At 44.2% G+C, this 17942-nt stretch overlaps 1 protein-coding gene across 9 annotated transcripts in view; it reads right to left on the reverse strand.

The window, feature by feature from the left end:
• Window positions 1-17942, reverse strand: part of CADPS (calcium dependent secretion activator) — a 454766-nt gene that overhangs the window by 178382 nt on the left and 258442 nt on the right. For all 9 annotated transcript variants that reach the window (XM_069473767.1, XM_069473764.1, XM_069473765.1 and 6 more), the window contains one exon: window positions 2926-3037. In XM_069473767.1, the coding sequence (XP_069329868.1) occupies window positions 2926-3037 (112 nt within the window). The remainder of the gene's footprint in view (window positions 1-2925; window positions 3038-17942) is intronic.

Below are 17942 nucleotides of genomic sequence, written 5' to 3' on the forward strand. Positions count from 1 at the left end.
AAATAAAAAGGTTAAAAATGAAACATAAGACAAATGAAGCAAACTAAAAAATGGTCAAATGAATGAATGTAACACCAAGATTCTGAATTTTGAGTGTGGGTCTGTTAAGCTTGGGAAGAATGGGAGCATAGAAACACTCTCTCGTGGGGTCCAAGGAACAGCCTAACATGAAAAAAAAAGACTGCACTGTTGGGCACCCAGCTGCTGCCAGTGAAGACGCTGCCGGCAGAGGGCGCCCGGCCAGCACGAGGGCCGGGCAGGCCGGCTCTGCTGCAGTTGGTGGAAAGTTGGTTTGGTGCAAAGGAAGAATCAACTAGTATCTGGGGGAATGTGTGATGGGGCTGGAGGAAAGAATGAATCATTACGAAATGAGTGCCTGTGTGGGGCTGTGGCAAGATCCTGGCTTTCACCAGCACAGCAGAGCCCCGGTTTTATTTTTGCCTAGGACAATTTAGTGTAGTGAAAATAGCTCCATAGATGAGTCGGTATCATTCCCGGCAAGTGGCGGAACGCTCTGGGCTGCAGTTCATCTGCACAAGAGACGTAATGACCGTGCCTGCCTCAGTGGGGCTGTGGTGAAGGAGCACGGAGGGGCTGCCCATGATATCTTGGGGACAGTGGCCTGGCCCGTGGTGAGTGTGTGATGCACAGGTCCCTAACTGGCAGGGTGGCTCTGGGGAAAGAGTTTTCTCCTCTATCAAACAAAGGATTTGAACGGGGGGTGGGGGGGGGTGTTAAGTTTTCTGAATGGGAACAGTTTTTCCAGGACGTCCTGCATCCTGGGAAGCCCATTCGTAGATCCCGGTTGAGCATCCCTGGACTGGTCAGTCACACTCGTCTCTTCTAACATTAATATGTGGGTGGGTCTCTGAGACTCTCATGATTCTTGACACCCACCTTCTTGCAAAAAGAAAAATTTGAGAAGAAATTAAAGGCAGGCTACTTTCCCCACTCTGTGTGTGTGTGTGTGTGTGTGTGTGTGTGTGTGTTGCTCTTTCCCTAGGGACAGAAATGAATACCTATCATTTCGTAAAGAAAACAGCTAAACCTTTTCTTTCATCCTCCTCCTCCCCTTTCTGGGAGGGGTACTGTTTTTGTTTTTGCTATTAACCTTATTTACTTTTTGTTTTACCTCCATCTGGGGCCTATGTCCTAGTAATATGATTCCACATCAATTCTATAGATGAAAGCCACACTGGGAAAATGGAGGAGAAAAAGAAAAGGAAAAAAGAAAGCACAGGATGTGAATTCTGGCTGGCACTGTGAGGTGTGTGTGCCTGTGTGCTTGTCTGGGGGTGGCCTCTTATTATTCTTAGGTGATACATCAGAGGCTCAGAGAGGTTAAATGTCATGGCTAGGGCCACATAGCTTTCAGGAAGGATTATGCATTCAACCACTATAAACTAAAATTTATTGAAAGTCTATGTGCTGGGTTCTGGGTACAAGGTAGTGAAAAAAGATAGGTTTCTATCCCCATGGAGCTTTTACAATCCAGTGGGGGAGACAAGCCAACATTTCCATCAGTTCTCCTTCTCTTTGTCTCATTGGTGACAAGCTCAGTGGAGAATGTGAACTGAGGTGGGGGTGGGGGCGAGATATCGAGGGAAGGAGGATGGGCCCTCAGGCAAGGGCTCTCCAAGGAGGTGGCATTTATGCAGAGAAGGCCTTTTGAATGGTTGGGAGGAGAGGAGAGGACTCCAGGCAGACAGAAAGACCCTGAGGGGGGAAAGACGTTGGTTTATTTGAGGGACTGCAGTTTGGCCATCGATGCTGGGACATGGTGGATGAGGAAAAGTGTGCAGAGGCTGGAGGCGAAGAGGTGAGCAGAAGCCGGACCCCACCCGTGTCAGTAGGCCCTGCTGAAGAGTTCAGACTTTATCGTAAGCGGCATGGGGGCACAGAAGCAAATTAAGCAAGCGAGTGACAAATTCAACTTCTGAAAATACCAGTGGCGATTTGGTGCAGAGTCAATGGCTGAGACACAAGGAGAAATTCCTCTGTTATCTCAGTGATTCTCAAGGGGGTTGTTACCACAACCCTCAGGGGTGTTTCAGAAATTTTGAGGACATTTTGACGGACAAGATAATCGGTGCTGGTCTCTGTTGGCATTGAATGGGCGGGGGCCAGGGATGCTAAACCTGCTTTGAGGATAATCCTCCCCAGTGAGGAATCTCCCTGCAGCCCACCTGACTTTCCAGTACTCCCACTGGATGTTAACGGAGGCAGAAAAACCTGTTTATGATGCACTGAGTCTAGATCGTAACTCTGTCTTACATTTAAAATCAAAGTATTTTTGGCATGTTTCCAGGGAAGTCAAGGGAACTTTACCAAGAGTTGCTTACCATTTCAGTAAATCAGTTTACTGACCCTCAGGCTTAGGAGTCCCCAACCCCGCACACCTCCACACTCCACAAGAGATGTTTTGGTTGACACCTTCACAGTGACTCTCCATAGGGGAGCAAGCAAAGCCCTATTTCTTTAGGTCTTTAAGCATTTATATGTTGAAGGTTTTTACTATTATTTCATTTCCTTTTGTTTCTCTTTTATGTCATGGTGTTGACTTTAACATTGTTAGTTGGGTAGGCAGTTAAATCATCTAAGAATTTCACTCTAAGATAGTAAAGGACATAACAAATGTAAAGGATGTTTGGATCTGATGGTGCTGAGAACCCCTGCTCTATCTTCTGCAGTGCAAAGTCTTGTTATCCCAGGATTATAGAAGAGAACCTGAGGCTCAGAGAGGTTGAGGGATTTGCTCAAGGTCACACAGCTAATGTAGAGTAGGGCCCAGGATTTAAACCCCAAAGCCAGGCTTTTCAGCACTTGGCAACGTTGCCTCTTGGTGACCCATGCACTGGGGACCCAGCTGGGAACACCCACTCTCTGGAGTTCTGTTGGATACCACATGTGACATGGAGTGCTTACCCGCCCAAGCTCCTTGTCCTCCAAGGCCAGGACACCTGTGCTCTCTGTGAACAGCTTCACCTTCACAGCCGGCAGGGCGTGGGTCGTGGAGAAGTCACCCTGGGTGCCCCAGCTGCAGACAGAATCAGAGAGGTCAGCGTGGACATGTCTGTCTTGACAAATGCTAAACTATTCCCTTCTTCCCAGGTCGGGTGAATGTAGGGTTAAGCCAAGACAGCATTGGCTGTCACATCCTCCTCCCTCCCCTCCAAAGCTGCCAGAGTGACAAAAAGTGTTAATTAACTTGTTAGGCAAATGCAAGACAGATGCTCAGAAAGTTGCCACGGGTCTTCACAGAGCACTGTAAGGAATCACTTGGAATTAGCATGAAATCAAGTTGGTGAGAACTTTTCCCATGTATTTGCTATACCTACCAACTATTCCAGGGCAACCACTAATATTTCACTGCATCCTTTGAATCCCTAGTTCTTGGAAACTACAGTTCTAGATTTTGGAACAGGGCTTCATTTGGTTCAAACCAACACCTGAGTTTAAAATGCGACTTTAGCATAGTGGTGGGGAGGCAGGAGCCCCGTTTCCTCTGGTATTCAAAGATGAGTTGAGTTAGGGGATGAGTGGAGCTGCACCCTGTCAAAGTCAATGAAAGATTAGGAGGCAGAAGGATGTGGGAAATGCCATGCCCTGCTCATGATCTGCGGGTGTCTTAGTTCAGCATCTGGGTAGAGTGGCAGGTGTGCTCATGTGAACCCCTCATGCACCCCGCAAATGTGGCCTCTTCATTCATTCACTCATTATTTTACAGAGAATTCACCTCTAGCCATTCTGTACTTGCTATCAGAGTGATCTTCCGGAAGTGTTAACTGGATCGCATTTGGCCCCTGCCCCAAACCCTTCCATGGCACCTGTTCCATTGCACTCGGGGTGATCTGGACCCCTCACTGTGAAATCCCACTCATCTGCTCCAGCCTCATGGGCCTCCTGACTCTGCCACCTGGGGCCTACTTCATCCCTGGTTCCCGCTGTTGGCGATGTTTCTCCCCACCCTGCCCTTCACTGGGCAACCTCTTCAGGGCTCACCTTAAAAGCCACTTTTCCAGAGAACGTATCCCTTGATCTCCCAGCCTAAATTGGGTTCTAATATTAAACTCTCTTTAGCATACTACTTAATTTTGCATCCTAGCAATCACTGGATTTGTAATTATTGATTTGTGTGATTATTAATGCAGAATCGCCTAATATTCTGTAAGTTGCCTGAGCACAGGGACTATGTTTTGTCTATGTTGTATACCCAGAACTTAGCACAGTGCTTGACACATAGAAGACATTTAATAAATATTTGTTGAATAAGCAAATGGTGCCAAATACATGCTCTGTTACAGAACTAGGAAACAACATAGATACAAATTTGTATAGAGAATTTTTCAATTTGCTTTATAGGATGACCAATTTCCATATGTCAAATACTCATTAAAATATGATTTTTAATGACTCCATAATATTACATCTCATATATGCATCATAATTTAACCATTGTTCTATTATTGAAGTTGGATTGGTCATCAATTTTTTATTTCATCTCTGATTATTTCCTTGGGATAGAGACCTAGATGGGAGATCATTTCTTCATTCATCAGCAAACATTTAGAGCTCTTACAAGGTTGAAGGAACTGTGCTCATCAGTGAGCGCTTTCAAGGCTTGAGATACTGATTCCCAAAATGCTTTCCACAAAGGCAGTGACTATCCTTCTGCCATCTGGGAATCAGATGCAAATCACAGGGCTTCCCTGCTGGCACTGGGTATCATGATTCACTTTTTCTTCTCAGCTATTTTGTCATTGTTGTTTTCTTGGGTATGTCTTTGACTACTAGTGGGCTTGAATGTTTTACCCCGTGTTTGCTGGTTGGTTGTATTCTTCTTTTATAAATTATGAAAACCTGCCTTCTAGTCTTACTGTGGCATTCAATCAAATAAAAACCGTTAACCAAACTCAAAGACACAGGGAATCTGGTGAGAGTTGACAAGAGAGCACCAGAACGATTGAGATGAAGGAGACCCAGATCCATGGGGGTCTAATGCGTGAAAACCATTGAGAAAGCACAACAGTCATAACAGAGACAGGGAGAGGCCATGAGATAGGATAAAAAGTAACAGGTTTCAAACACAGCAGCGGCCAAGTGTTTGAGGTACAGGCAGAAACTCCTAACTGGGCACCACCAGCTGCAGCAAGCCCCTAAGATAAGGGTATTTTGGTCCTAGCAAAGGCAAGGGTTTTGCACCAGACATCTTTAGTTCAAATCCTGGCTTAGTCACTTATGAACTATGGGATTTGGGGCAAGTTAATTAACATCCCTGTGTCTCAATTTCCTCAGCTATAAAATAAGCTCATTTCACAGACTAGTTAGTTGTAAAGAGCGAATAGCTGCAGGCTTGAACAGGATGAGAACCCAACAAATTTTGGTTCCCTTCCCTTCCCAAAGTAAGGACATATATTCTAGTAATAGTGATAATCATTTATCTATTTCTATTTATTTTTTGTTTCAATGATATGCAATAATTGTACATATTTATGGGGTACAGAGTGCTATTTTGATACATATACACAATGTGTAATGATCAAGTCAAGGTAAATAGCATATCCTTCACCTCAAATATTTATCATTCCTTTGTGTTGGAAACATTAAAAATCCTCTCTTCTAGCTATTTGAAAATATGCAATAAACTATTTTTAACCATAGGGACCCCACAGCACTATAGAGCACCAGAACATTCCTCCTATCAAGATCTTGCCTATTTTATTCCAGTGAATTGTGAACAAGCTGGACTATTTCAGCTCCCTGCTATGATTGTCATAATGGTCAGTAACAAGCATTATTAGTGATTAGCACCATTGGCAAAGAACATTGCCATCAATTTATTATTTGTGATTAACTGTGCTATTAATCTCTTTGGGCATTCATCATACTCGGTCTTGGGGATGAGAGAGAGTCCTGCTGGAGTTCTGGAATGAGAAGCTTTAATACTAAGCCACAAAGAGAACTTGAGCTCAGTGCCCTGGGGGTACCCCACTCTGTGTCCCCATGATGTGATCCTTGGGCTGGTTTGGAGGGATTTCCTGGCCTGCTCAGTGGGCACCAACCTAGTTTGCCTGAACCTCTGTTGCTACCCAGAGATGCTCAGCTCACAAGGCGTGTAACATGACTCAGACTGCGGGGCCGTTGGTGCTTCTGAAACCACGTCATCTGGATGGAATTCAAGACACTGGAGGCTGCCTTGACCACCCCCATCCAGTTGGACACTGAGTTGCTTTTCCTCTCCACCAGGCCTGCAGCTGTGCTTTTGGCTTCCTACCACGACCCCTGGCTCACCTCAAGTTGTTAGATCACTCTGAATCCCAATTTAACCATCAGAGTCCAAATTGGTAACCTAGCCTACTAGAGCAGGCAAAAAGAAAAGTTCTCTAGTTTGATCAGGACTGGCTATCTAATTTTCAGGGCCCAGTGCAAAGTAAAAATGCAGAACTCCCTGTTCAAAAAGCACACACACAAAAAATGCCATTAAAAGTACTAAAATATAATGTGTTTTCTTTTTCCTGTTTCCTCTGCTCAAATGCATGCTCCATTGTTCCTTGGGACTTCACTTACAAACACAAGTTCCAAGGTAAAATTATTAAGAATTTCAAGATGGCAACAGCAGAGCGTTAAACCAAACATGGGTCCCTCCTGAGCACAGGTCATGTACTGCCAAGCCGGCTCTGATCTAGTGCCACCCCAGTCCAATTAGCCTAGGCTGCAGAGGGGCCATGCAGGGAGTGTTGGTTGCCATGAGACTTTTATACCTAGCTACAGTCATTGGAGTCTGTGAAAACTCCTCCTGGCTTCTTTTTGTCAATGTTTCCTATTCTAAGGAGATGCAAGGTTTAATTATCAGCACCCTTTTCTACCCCCGTTTCCCTTTTAGAAAAAAAGAAAAGCCATGAAAATGTCCACTCTTTGTCTTTTTCTAGCCATGCAGAGACCTGGCTATCTCTATAATAAAAACAGCTACTATTTATTCAGATCACTATGTGCTAGGCACAAATTCCTATCTCAAAAGTGTTACACAGTCGTGCATGCATTTATCTTTATAAAGCCTCTTGGCCATCCTGTGAAATGCCTGCAAGTATCACTCCCAGAGTCACAGATGAGGAAACTGAGGCTTGGAGAGGCTAAGTAATTTGCCCAGGGTCACACAAAGGGAGTAAATGGCAGGGTGACTCCACAATCCAAACTCTTAACCATGCCACCAAATTGCCTCCTTCACTCATTCCACCAACTCACTCCTTTGTGTCTTGATCCAGTTACCTCTATAACTCAAAGGGAAAGTCCTGTTTCAAGACTGCTTGAACTTTGGCTCACTCTGGCTTCTAACTTTGGATTTATTTCACATGTTCAATATATTTCACAGAGTGCTACAGCCCACACAGACAAATTAGCCAGTGGAGGAAGTATCGAAAATGCTTGGCCTTTTGGTGAGGCCACACATCCATAAATGAATCTATTTCTCATTGTTGCATTTCCTCTGCCCATTTCTTTTCCCTTGCTGTGCAATTGACTGTAGCTATTAAGATGAATACCTCTTCTTACAAGTTTCCCGGAACTGAAATACAATTGCACTTTGATTGGAAAAGACCAGAGGTTGGTAATACTTATTGCAAGCAGAGGTTGGACAGGTTAACTGACTAACTTCTCTCTGAACACAAGGTAGATAAAGTAAAATGGGTTGGGTGTCCTTCTTTTGTGATCCCATCATTGCTACCATTGTTCTCACACCATGTGGTTAGCTCACAAAAAGGTTAAAATAGCCACTATTTAAAACCAGTGCTTCTGGTTTCCCTGGCCCTGGGCTTAGTGTGTTTCATGGATTATCTCATTTAATCTTTCTGACAGCTCTGTGAGGTATATTATGTCATTATCCCCACTTTATAAATGGAGAAACTAGGGTTTGGGGAGGTTAAGTGACTGGGCTAGGATCTCAAGACTATTATAGAGCTGGGCTTCAAACTTAAGAGTTTCTGACCCCAAAGCCCATGCATCAAATCATGGGTCTTTACTTTTTTTTTTTTTTAATCTCTTTGTATCCAGTACAGGGCCTGGAACACGATATATGTTTGTTTAGTGACTAGGAAGGAGTGAAAAATTCAGAATAACCATGTCACCACATTCAGGGGACTGTGGAAAGATGAGACACATAAAATAACCAAGAGTGTGTCACTGCCTCCTTTAACTGAGGGCTGTGTTCCCTGGGGGATTCAGTGTTTCTTAGGGGCAACTCTCTGAAGTGCATGCAGCAGCTGGCAGCGTGCGGGGACATCAGCATACAACAGCTCTCTGGGGAATGAGTTAGAGCAAAAGCTCTAACTTTTGCTGCTTCATTTAGGAAACACTTCTTGAATGTCTACCATGTGCAAATCATGTGTTTGGTGGTGCTGTGGATCCAAAGGTGAGTGAGATATAAATTCTACCCTTGTGGATATCATATTCTACTTGGAGAGATGCCATGTGCAGACATGGTAACACTTACAAGGTATGAGAGTGAGCCTTAACTTTCACATCTGTAAAATGGGGATAAGAATAGTATTGAACCCAGCCAGGTACGGTGGCATGCACCTGTAGTCCCAGCTACTTGAGAGGCTGAGTTGGGAGGAACACTAGAACCCAGGAGTTCAAGTCCAGCTTGGGTAACATAGTGAGATTCTCCATCTCTAGAAAAAAAAAAAAATAGTACCAACTCGAGAGGAAAAGGTCCTTGATGGAAGGATATGTAGGAGATAAGCTATTGCATATACAGTGTTTAACTCAACATCTGGCACACAGAACACATGAAAAAATGTAAGTCTTCATTTTAGGATTATAGACTAAGGGTTGGTAAACTATGGCCCATGGGCCAGGCCTGGCTGAAATTGCTAACTCCATCCAATGGAAATACCTTTATATTCATTAGCACATTAGACGTATGCTCACCTGGGTGCGTTCACAAAGGTAAACCATACACATGCACTCACAAGGACAGCTCAGCCCATGGTGATCCAATTTGCTGCTCTAAATTCTTCATGGAGCTCTTTCTAGCACTCCTGGGTTTATCAGAAAATTGGGGCTTGTGTATCATAGTATTTCAGACACATGGTGCCCAAATGCTGCTTCCAAATCCACTTGAGCTGGCTGACTCATTTGGTCACACTACATCATTACTAATATCAAATAATAAACATGAGTAGCAGATAATTCATATTTTGGGGGGGAGTGGAGCTGACTTTTTAAAGTCACAGCACATTATTTCTCAAAATCTGTTGCACAGTGCTACTGCTTTGAAAGTGAACACTTTGATCTTGGGGAGCAAATGAGGGGGAGGGGCATGTTTGGGGGTGGGGTGGGCGGAGGGAAATCTACAGGCAAGGCAGCCTTGTACTGAGTGTTTGGGGAGCATCTGCGGATTGCAGTCGCATCTCTGTTTACTATTTAAAGCTTCTTATTTGCGAAGCCTCTTCAGACCATATGTTATCAACAAATGTTGCTAATCAAATACACACAGTAATTTTCATTAGAAATTTCCCCCCATGAACAAAAAAAAAACAACATTTGCCACATAGGGAATATACCTCCCAAAAACGACAGTAAACATCCACTGCAAACCTTTGACAACAGAGTGGTATTTACGAAATGCGTATGTGAGTAAGCCAAGAACACATCCACATCAGGCAGATAAGGACCCTCGGAGAATTGGATTTTGTGCAGGTTGGTGCTGGGGTGGGGGGTGATGTCATTAGTTGCCATGGTGATGCTCAACATAAGGCCATAATTCACGTCGCAGAGACTGGATTTGCATTTATTCAAGGTATATGGCTCATGTGAGCTGGGTGTTAAATTGGTGCAGTTTATAAAATTAACTGTAGGCTTTAACGAGAGAGAAGTGTCATTTCAAGGAAAGAAAAGTGCCATGGTCCTGTTGCTAAGAGGGAAAGTTAATAATTGCCTGGAGACAACTGTATTAAAATCCTCTGGCCTGCCTTTCAGGCAGACTGCATGATATTCCACTCCAAGCGAATCAATTGTGCCATCGCAGTGTGTCTTGCACAAACTGATTGATAGGCTGGGATCGGGGGCCTTTAGTGTACTAGAAAAGCTAAGCTACCTCTTGTCTACACGAGTGAGGCATTTGCTTTGCAGAAATTGGGCCGTCTGGGGGGCGAAGAGATGAAGGCTTTGGTTTGCCTCCTGGACATTTCCAGTGCAATGTCTCCTCTCCGGGAGTCTGAAATCAAATGTGTCCAGATCTCAGTTTGAACTTTTCTCCCTCACATCTGTTCCTCTAAGGCTCCCCTGGCTTAGTCTAAGGAACTGCCAGCCACCCGGACATCACTTTTGTTTCCTCCTCTTTGCCCGCCGTCCACCTCGTCACCAGAGCCTTCGTGCCTCCTACACGTGTCACAAATCTGAATATGGCTAGGGACGAAAAAAGGCAGAAAAAGGAGGTTGGAAATACCAGGAAAGGGTGAGGTGGGGGGATATGTAAATAGGGTGGTCCGTGAAAACTTCACCAGGAAGCAAGTATTACCCGTACAATTTACTCCTTTACTTACTGGTTTGGCTAGAAAGTCAACTCTACAAGGGCAGGGATCTACGTGTTTCCCTCATTGCTGTGTCCCTGGCCTGTAGCACAGCGCCCAGCACACAGCCACACTCAACAGGCATTTGCTGAAAAAATGAATTCATGGAATCGTGAATTCCTCCATACATATAAATATGCAGAGATGAGATTCAAGTTGACAGTGAAAGTTAACAATGTTTGATTATCCACGGACAGTCTTTGGCTTAGGTAAAGAGAAAGTGAGGAAAAGTTCACAAGGGCAAGTGCATCTTGCTCACTGGTGTATTTCAGTGTTTAGCTCAGAGCTTGGTGCAGAGGATACGTTCAATAAACACCTACTGAATCAAGGCTGGAGGGACTAATATATACGACACTTCATGTAAATACAGGAGGTCTGCATATCAATCCCTATCTTCTCACTAGCCGTGCAACCTTGGCCAAGTCATTGGTGGAGTCTGTCTGCTTACCTGTATAATGCGGGAAGTGGCTAATATTTTTTCATCCTAAAGATAAGAGCCTGGGTTTTTGATTTCTAGCATTTCCTTTTCATTTTTCTTAGAGTTCCCTTCTCTCTGCTGCTTCTTGAATGCTGTCCACCTTTTTCCATTAGCATGTTTAACATACTAATCATACTTTTTATAAATTCCTGGTCTGATAATTCCCACATCTCTGCCATATTTGAGTCTCGTGCTGATGATTGCTCTGTCTCTTTACACTGTGTTTATTTTGTTTTTTAGTATGCCTTCTAATTTCTGTTGAAAGCAAATTTTTTGTTGATACACTGGATAAAAGGAACCCAGCACTGGCTTCTGCAGCAACTTCTGCTCATAATCTCCGGCCCCCGTAGACTGTAATTCTCTGTATCTTCCTGTCTCTCTTTCTAGTTTAGGAGGCAGCGGTTTGCCTTGCCACCTCAATTCTCTGATGGATCTAAGAAGAGATGCTGATTTTCAGCGTGATTGGCTTTTTCCTTGCGGTGAGGACAGAAACGACAACTTCCAAGCTCCTCGCACGCAGGACTGGAAACCGAAAGTCCAAGAGAGCCTGGATATTTTGAGATCCCATCCAGCTGTGAGAGCTTAGACTGCATTATTCACTGAAGGTTGACTCATAAGGAAGTATAGAGGTGGTCAACAGGAAAATCTAGATTTTCCAAGGTTGGTGCTAAGTAACAGGGTGGTATGGGGAGCAACTGTCAGGGGCTAAATCACGGAGATGACAGCACGTCACCTGATCTCAGTGTCAGTGTTGCCTGCTCTAAAATGGAGTATACGGTATGGCCAAAGACCTCCTCTGTTGTGACAGGAGGTGAGGTGTTTGTCACTAGTGATGATGGCTCTGTCTGCATTCCCACCACTTATCTGCCTTCCTCTAATCATCTGTTCATTTCGAGTTCCTGAGATCTTCAGAGAAAATAAATTGTTCATTGCATGGCAGACACAAAAAGGAGCTCTTACGAGGTTGCAGGGAAAGCATTCCTTCATTTTCTCCTCCCTGTGACTCAGCCAAACAGCTCCTATTTAATTTCCAACACTGGGTATTTTCCTACGATTACTTTTGTAACTTGAGCTGGTTATTATAGTTGCAACCTGCGATTCCCCTAAATAACTGGGAGACTCTATGTCTTAACTGTGTCTTTAGAACTTGAATCTGCCTTAGGACACTTTGTAGCCTCCAGAAGGCTCAAGGGTATACAAAACCCACACTATAGTCAGCGAGGCCAGAGGAATTACAAGTGTATTGCAAAGCCCTTTGCATTCCAATCAGTTTCACGGAGCACATAAGCCGAATGAGGAAAAACAGAAAATGAGAGACAGAGCAACAACAGCCTCTGAGGTGAAAGAAGTCCTGAAGATAATCAGCTATACCCCTCATTTACAAATGAGGAAGCTGCTGTGGTGGAGTAACACTGTTTTCTATCATCTAACAGCTTTCTGTACTCAGACAAATTTATCAGCCTCTCAGTCTCAGTCTTCATGTCTACAAAATGGGCACGTTGACAGCATCTACCTTATAGGGTTTCCTATCTGCCTGGCTCCCCCAATTAAATGAAAAGCACTTAGTGCGACGTGAGTTCTTAATAAGGAGCGGTTAGCATCATCCAGGCAGCACAGGATTAGGAGTACAGACTCTGGAATCTGGCAGCCCGATCCCATACACAGCTTTGGCACTTTCTACCTGAGTGACACAGAGCAGCTGACTCAATCTCTTGCAGCCTCTCTTATCTTACTTGTAAAATGGGGAGGTTTATAATGCTTCTGTCTTTACTTTCTTTTGTTAGAATTAGATGACAAAATACTTCCCAGACTGATTCTCAATAAGCCCTCCATAAATGTTATCTATAAAGAGTGAAGTGATAATTATTCAGTGACATCTCAAAGATGCACATAAGCTAGTCCAAGTGCCAGCCCTAGAATCAAACAATAAGATATAAGCTGACCTTGCAAATATTCGTCACACTATCTGAGCAATGGCTTTTGTGTTTTCTCATTCTTGGAAAACTAAAATTGGGGCTTGAATTTGGGGTTTTGTTGGCAGCTATGGCCAAAGGACTTATTCTCATTTTTCTGACTTCCTTCTCTGAGTGCCTGGAGCAACTCCTCTCCCACACAATCCACGTATCTTCCTGCACCAGCCTTCCCTGATTGTAGAAAATAGATCAGATCATTGTTCCATGGGATTCACCCTCTCTGGTCTTCTCCAAGAGAGGATTTTTCTTCCTGCCCCATTGATGCTGGGGTTTGTCCATGTGATGACTTCCTTTGGCATCAGCTATAGTTTGAATATTTGTCCCTTCCAAAACTCATGTTGAAATTTAATCCCCAATGTGGTAGTATTGAGAGGTCGGTCTATTAAGAGGCAATTAATTTATGGATTAATAGGGTTGATGGGTTATTAACAGGAGTGATATCACTTGTGGCTTTCTAAGAAGGGGAAGAGAGACCTGAGCTAGTGTGCTCAGACCTCTTGCCATATAATGCCCTGTTCCACATTGGGACTCTGCAGAGAGTTCCCACCAGCAAGAAGGCCCTTACCCTTTGACCTTGGATTTCTCAGCCTCCATCACTGGAAGAAATAAATTCCTCTTCTTTATAAATTATCTAGTTTCAGGCATTCTATTTTAAGCAACACAAAATGGATTAAATCTCCTGGACAGAGTAACACATCCCTGCAGCTTGACTTTAGAATTATCCATGTGACTTTTTTTGGTCAATGAGGCTTTAGCAAATGTTATGCAAGCATAGGTTTGAAATGTGCTTGAGTGGTTGGGCTAGCTCTCCTGTGCTTCTCTCACCACTATAGCGAAGCTTCCTCCAGGTAGCTGCTGTCCCTTCAGCCTGGATCTCAGAATGAACCATGTGGAGCAGCCCTGGGCCCAACCTGGAGAGGAGCCAAGGCCAGCCAGATCCACACCTTGAAGCAGAGCTGCCCAAGCATGGATCAGCCAACCTCCAACCAATGTGCAGATGGGTGAACAAGAATAAATGACCATGGTTTTAAGCCATTGAGTTTTGGGGTGTTTTGTTACATAGCAGTAGCTAACTGATACAGCCCCTTTATCTGGTACTTAGCCATATCATTCTTTTTCCACTCTATATCCTATAGATCAGTCTGGAGTTATAATATCAGATCATGCAGAGCCCAGACACCTTTTATTGTTCTTGCATACCATATAAAGTCTATGGCAGTCACTCGATAAACACCTGCCTAATGACTTTGCTGGCTGGGAAATGACTTCCCTGCTTTGCCAGTGTCAAATGAGGCAGAGTCTACCCACAGTGTGAGAACTGGACTGATGCCTGCTTGTGCTGGCTAAGGCTGCCACAGGCCCTTTCTAGGTTCCCTAATGAGCAAGCGTGTCAACACCTCCCAGGGCTAAGGCAGGCAGCCAATGTCTCTCAAACCGCTAGTGGTCAAGTGTTTCCAGGGGAAGCCCTAACCACATCAAAGGCTCTCCCAACCCAGCCTCCCACATGGAAACAATAACCACAAAGCCAACCTCAGTGCCCCCAACATCTGTGGCTCTGTCTGAGTGGGGACCCAAGTGTGGTGGGCACACAGAGATAGCTCTGGGGGAATTCAGGGATGGCCATTCAGGGCTTTGGCTGCTCTCCAAGCAGCCAGCCCCCTCCTGTGAGACCTCCCAGGTGCCTTTGACAGAGGGGATTATGGAGGCCTGTTGTTGGTTTGCATTGGGAGAGGGTTGACTGCTTTCATGGGCTGGGTTCCCATCATCCCACAGAGGGGGATCCCTGAGGACACTGTTGTGAGCCATGCTTGTCCCTTTCCCCAGGCACTGGCTGTGGGTTGGATCTTTATTTTCTCTGTTCAACATTTATGAGAAACCACTAGGAGTGGCCGTGAATGCCAGGAGTCTCAAAGGGAAATGATGGATGAGGCCAGCTGGCCAAACGCCCTTCAGCGAGGACAGAGGTGTTGTCTCAAAGCATTGAGGAAATTGCTCTGGAGGCCAAGTGCGTGGCATAGGCCCAACCTGGAGCCAGCAAATTGTTCTTGAAAAGTGATGAATCTCAGTTGTAGAGAATTTTGTCACCAGGAGGGCCCCAACAAAGCAGATGAAAAAACTTTAACAGTCTTTTTCCATCTCTTTTCTTTCTTTAACAATTTTTCTTTAGTGTCATTATTGAGAAGCACAGCTGCTCAAGGACATCAGGTGGCCCAAATGCTAGAAATAGCCACATGACCCCTTGCCGGATGCCAGAAGTCCAGACCTGCGCACAGCTGGTGCAGACCAGAGCAGGCAACGTCCAGTGTTACCTTTAACTCATTAACATATCATTATCATTATAACTCTACAAATCACTCCTAGTGAGAATTGCTGCCATTTTCTGTACACGTGATACATGAAGAAGCACATACGTGAATTGCATCTGAGCATGTGGAAGTTCGCCCTGTGTATGCTCACACACCTCCTCCACTCTGTATCTAACTCTTTAAAATTCCCACATCTCTCTTTGCTTGAGGAGAAAGTGCCTTTATTTAGAGCGTAAGCTCCCCTCCTCCATTCTTTGGCCAAAGAATGAAAAACCTGAATGCTTCACCAATTGGATATTCTTTCTTTGCAGCTGATACAAAGTAGGGAAAGGACACAGTTTTACAGTAACAACATTACCACACTTAACCAGACCCGGGTATGCTGACAGCATCCCCGCAGAGTAAAAATACTACTGTAACAGAGGCAAAGGTCTGAAAAAGGGCCATGAAATGTTTCACGAGTTGTCTCTTTAAAAGCTCTCCCGTTTTGGGAATGAAAACTTGCATTCCTTACCAAGGATCAGTGATCAAAGAGGCAGAAAAATGTTCTTTGCTCTTTGTTTTCTATTATCATAAACTATAGGAGATGGCTCAACAGAATTACCCGGACAAGGGTCACAAGACAGTTTGTCACAATAGCCCAAGACTGAAACCACCAATTACAGTTAAGCAACAATAGCCCGAAGCTGCTGCAACATGTGACACCCGTCACATAGTCCCAAGCCCAACTGCTAAAAATCCCCCTTTAGAAAGCCCTGCTATTTCTGCTTAAAGGCAGGATGGTGGTCTTTGGGATGCTAGTCTGCCACCCTCCTCATTTGCTGGCAAATTAATAAACTTCTCTTTCCCTTTTCCTCAAACCACTTGTCCTCATTCTTCATTCTCATTGATTTGGCCTTGGGGATCAGTACCAAGCTTTCCATAACACTACCTGTGTTCCAGTTGCATCTGGGTCCCCCTGAACTGACCACTGGGGCCGTGTTAACTTCTCCACAAGGTCTAGCTACTCGTACTTTGGGACCCCCACCCACAAAATATTAAACATACTAAAAGGCCATCTTTGAAAGAAATGCATGAAAGCTGAATGAAAATCGAATTGAGTTGCGATTGACTAGTTGACATAGGTTAAATTTAAAAGACATTGAATTAAATAGTATTTTTTATTTTGTAGTTATCTTTATATATTTGAAAGTTAAAACAGTTCCTTTTAAGGTTCAGATAGTTTCCTAGGCTCTTAAAAAACATTTGAGCCTTGCTGGCCACATGTCCTTAAGCTAAGACATTACTAAAACTTCATGACTGGTACTCAGTCGTTACTCAGAAATAATAAATTTGAAGGCTTACTAACTGGTAAGAGCCAGATTAACATTAATTTCTTATAAAGTTGACTTGTATGCCTCCTCCCAACAAAAAACATCTTCATAGCCTTTGTGCAGGTAAAGTAAGTGAGCAGATATTTCTGCCAGGCATTTCTTGCTGAGAGGTATTTGCACTCTTCTTTGTCTCAGTACTGAGGAGGCATAAACTTAAGGGAGGGTGGGCTCAACCCAGCATGCCTGAAATGCCCAACACAAAGGCCAATCCCTCACCTTTGGAAATTTTCTCACTTGCTATGGATTTGACAATAACAAAACTTGCCTTCTACTGGACTCAGTGGCTCAAGCCTATAATCCTACCACTCTGGGAGGTCGAGGAAGGAGGATTGCTTGAGCTCAGGAGTTCAAGACCAGCCTGAGCAAGAGTGAGACACTATTTCTACAAAAAATAGAAAAATTAGCCAGGCATAGTATAGTGGTGCACACCTGTAGTCCCAGCTACTTGGGAGGCTGAGACAGGAGGATCACTTGAGCCCAGGAGTTTGAGGTTGTAGTGAGCTATGATGATGCCACTGCACTCTAGCCTGGGAAACAGAGTGAGACCCTGTCTCAAAAAACAAACAAACATAAAAACTTGCTTTCTTTAATCCCTGGGTAGATAATGGTTATAAAAACATTTTAATGCTTCTAAGGCCTTTACAAATGTTAGTTAATCTCTTTTTCAGGGGAGACTGTTTTTGGACACATCCAGCCTGCCTGCTTCCTTCCTTCTTGCATCCTCCTCTTTCTTGTTTAGAGGTGGACAAAAGGTGTACAATTAAATCCATTTGGAGTCTGTCAGCTTCTGGGTACCTCTGCATTCCCACCACTCTGCTTGTCAGATGTTCAGTTTTACTTTTTAAGGTTTCCGCCACATTGAGGCTCAATGCTTTGGAAAATTAAGTGGCAGAAAGCAAAGCCAGGTGCAGCCCGTGGGGAAATCTAGAGATGCTGCGGTTAGAAATGCGGGCTCTGTAGTTACACAGGCTCGTGTGAATCTTGGCTTCACTTCCTAGGAGCTGGGTGATTGTGAGCAAGAGATGTAACCTCTTTGAGCCTCAGTTTCCTCATCTGTACAATAGGGATAAGCTAAATATATACCTCATGGGGCTGTTGTAAAGATTAAATTAGGTAATTCAGGCAAAGCACTAGGACGTGAACACATGGCATGGTTTGTCTCTTACCAGTCTCCTTCTTGTTGACTCTGCTCCAGCTACACTGGTCTCTTTACTGTTCCTCAAAAATGCTGAACATGTTCCCCA

This window comes from Eulemur rufifrons, chromosome 7 (assembly GCF_041146395.1).
Source record: "Eulemur rufifrons isolate Redbay chromosome 7, OSU_ERuf_1, whole genome shotgun sequence".
In the NCBI taxonomy this organism is placed as follows: domain Eukaryota; kingdom Metazoa; phylum Chordata; class Mammalia; order Primates; family Lemuridae; genus Eulemur; species Eulemur rufifrons.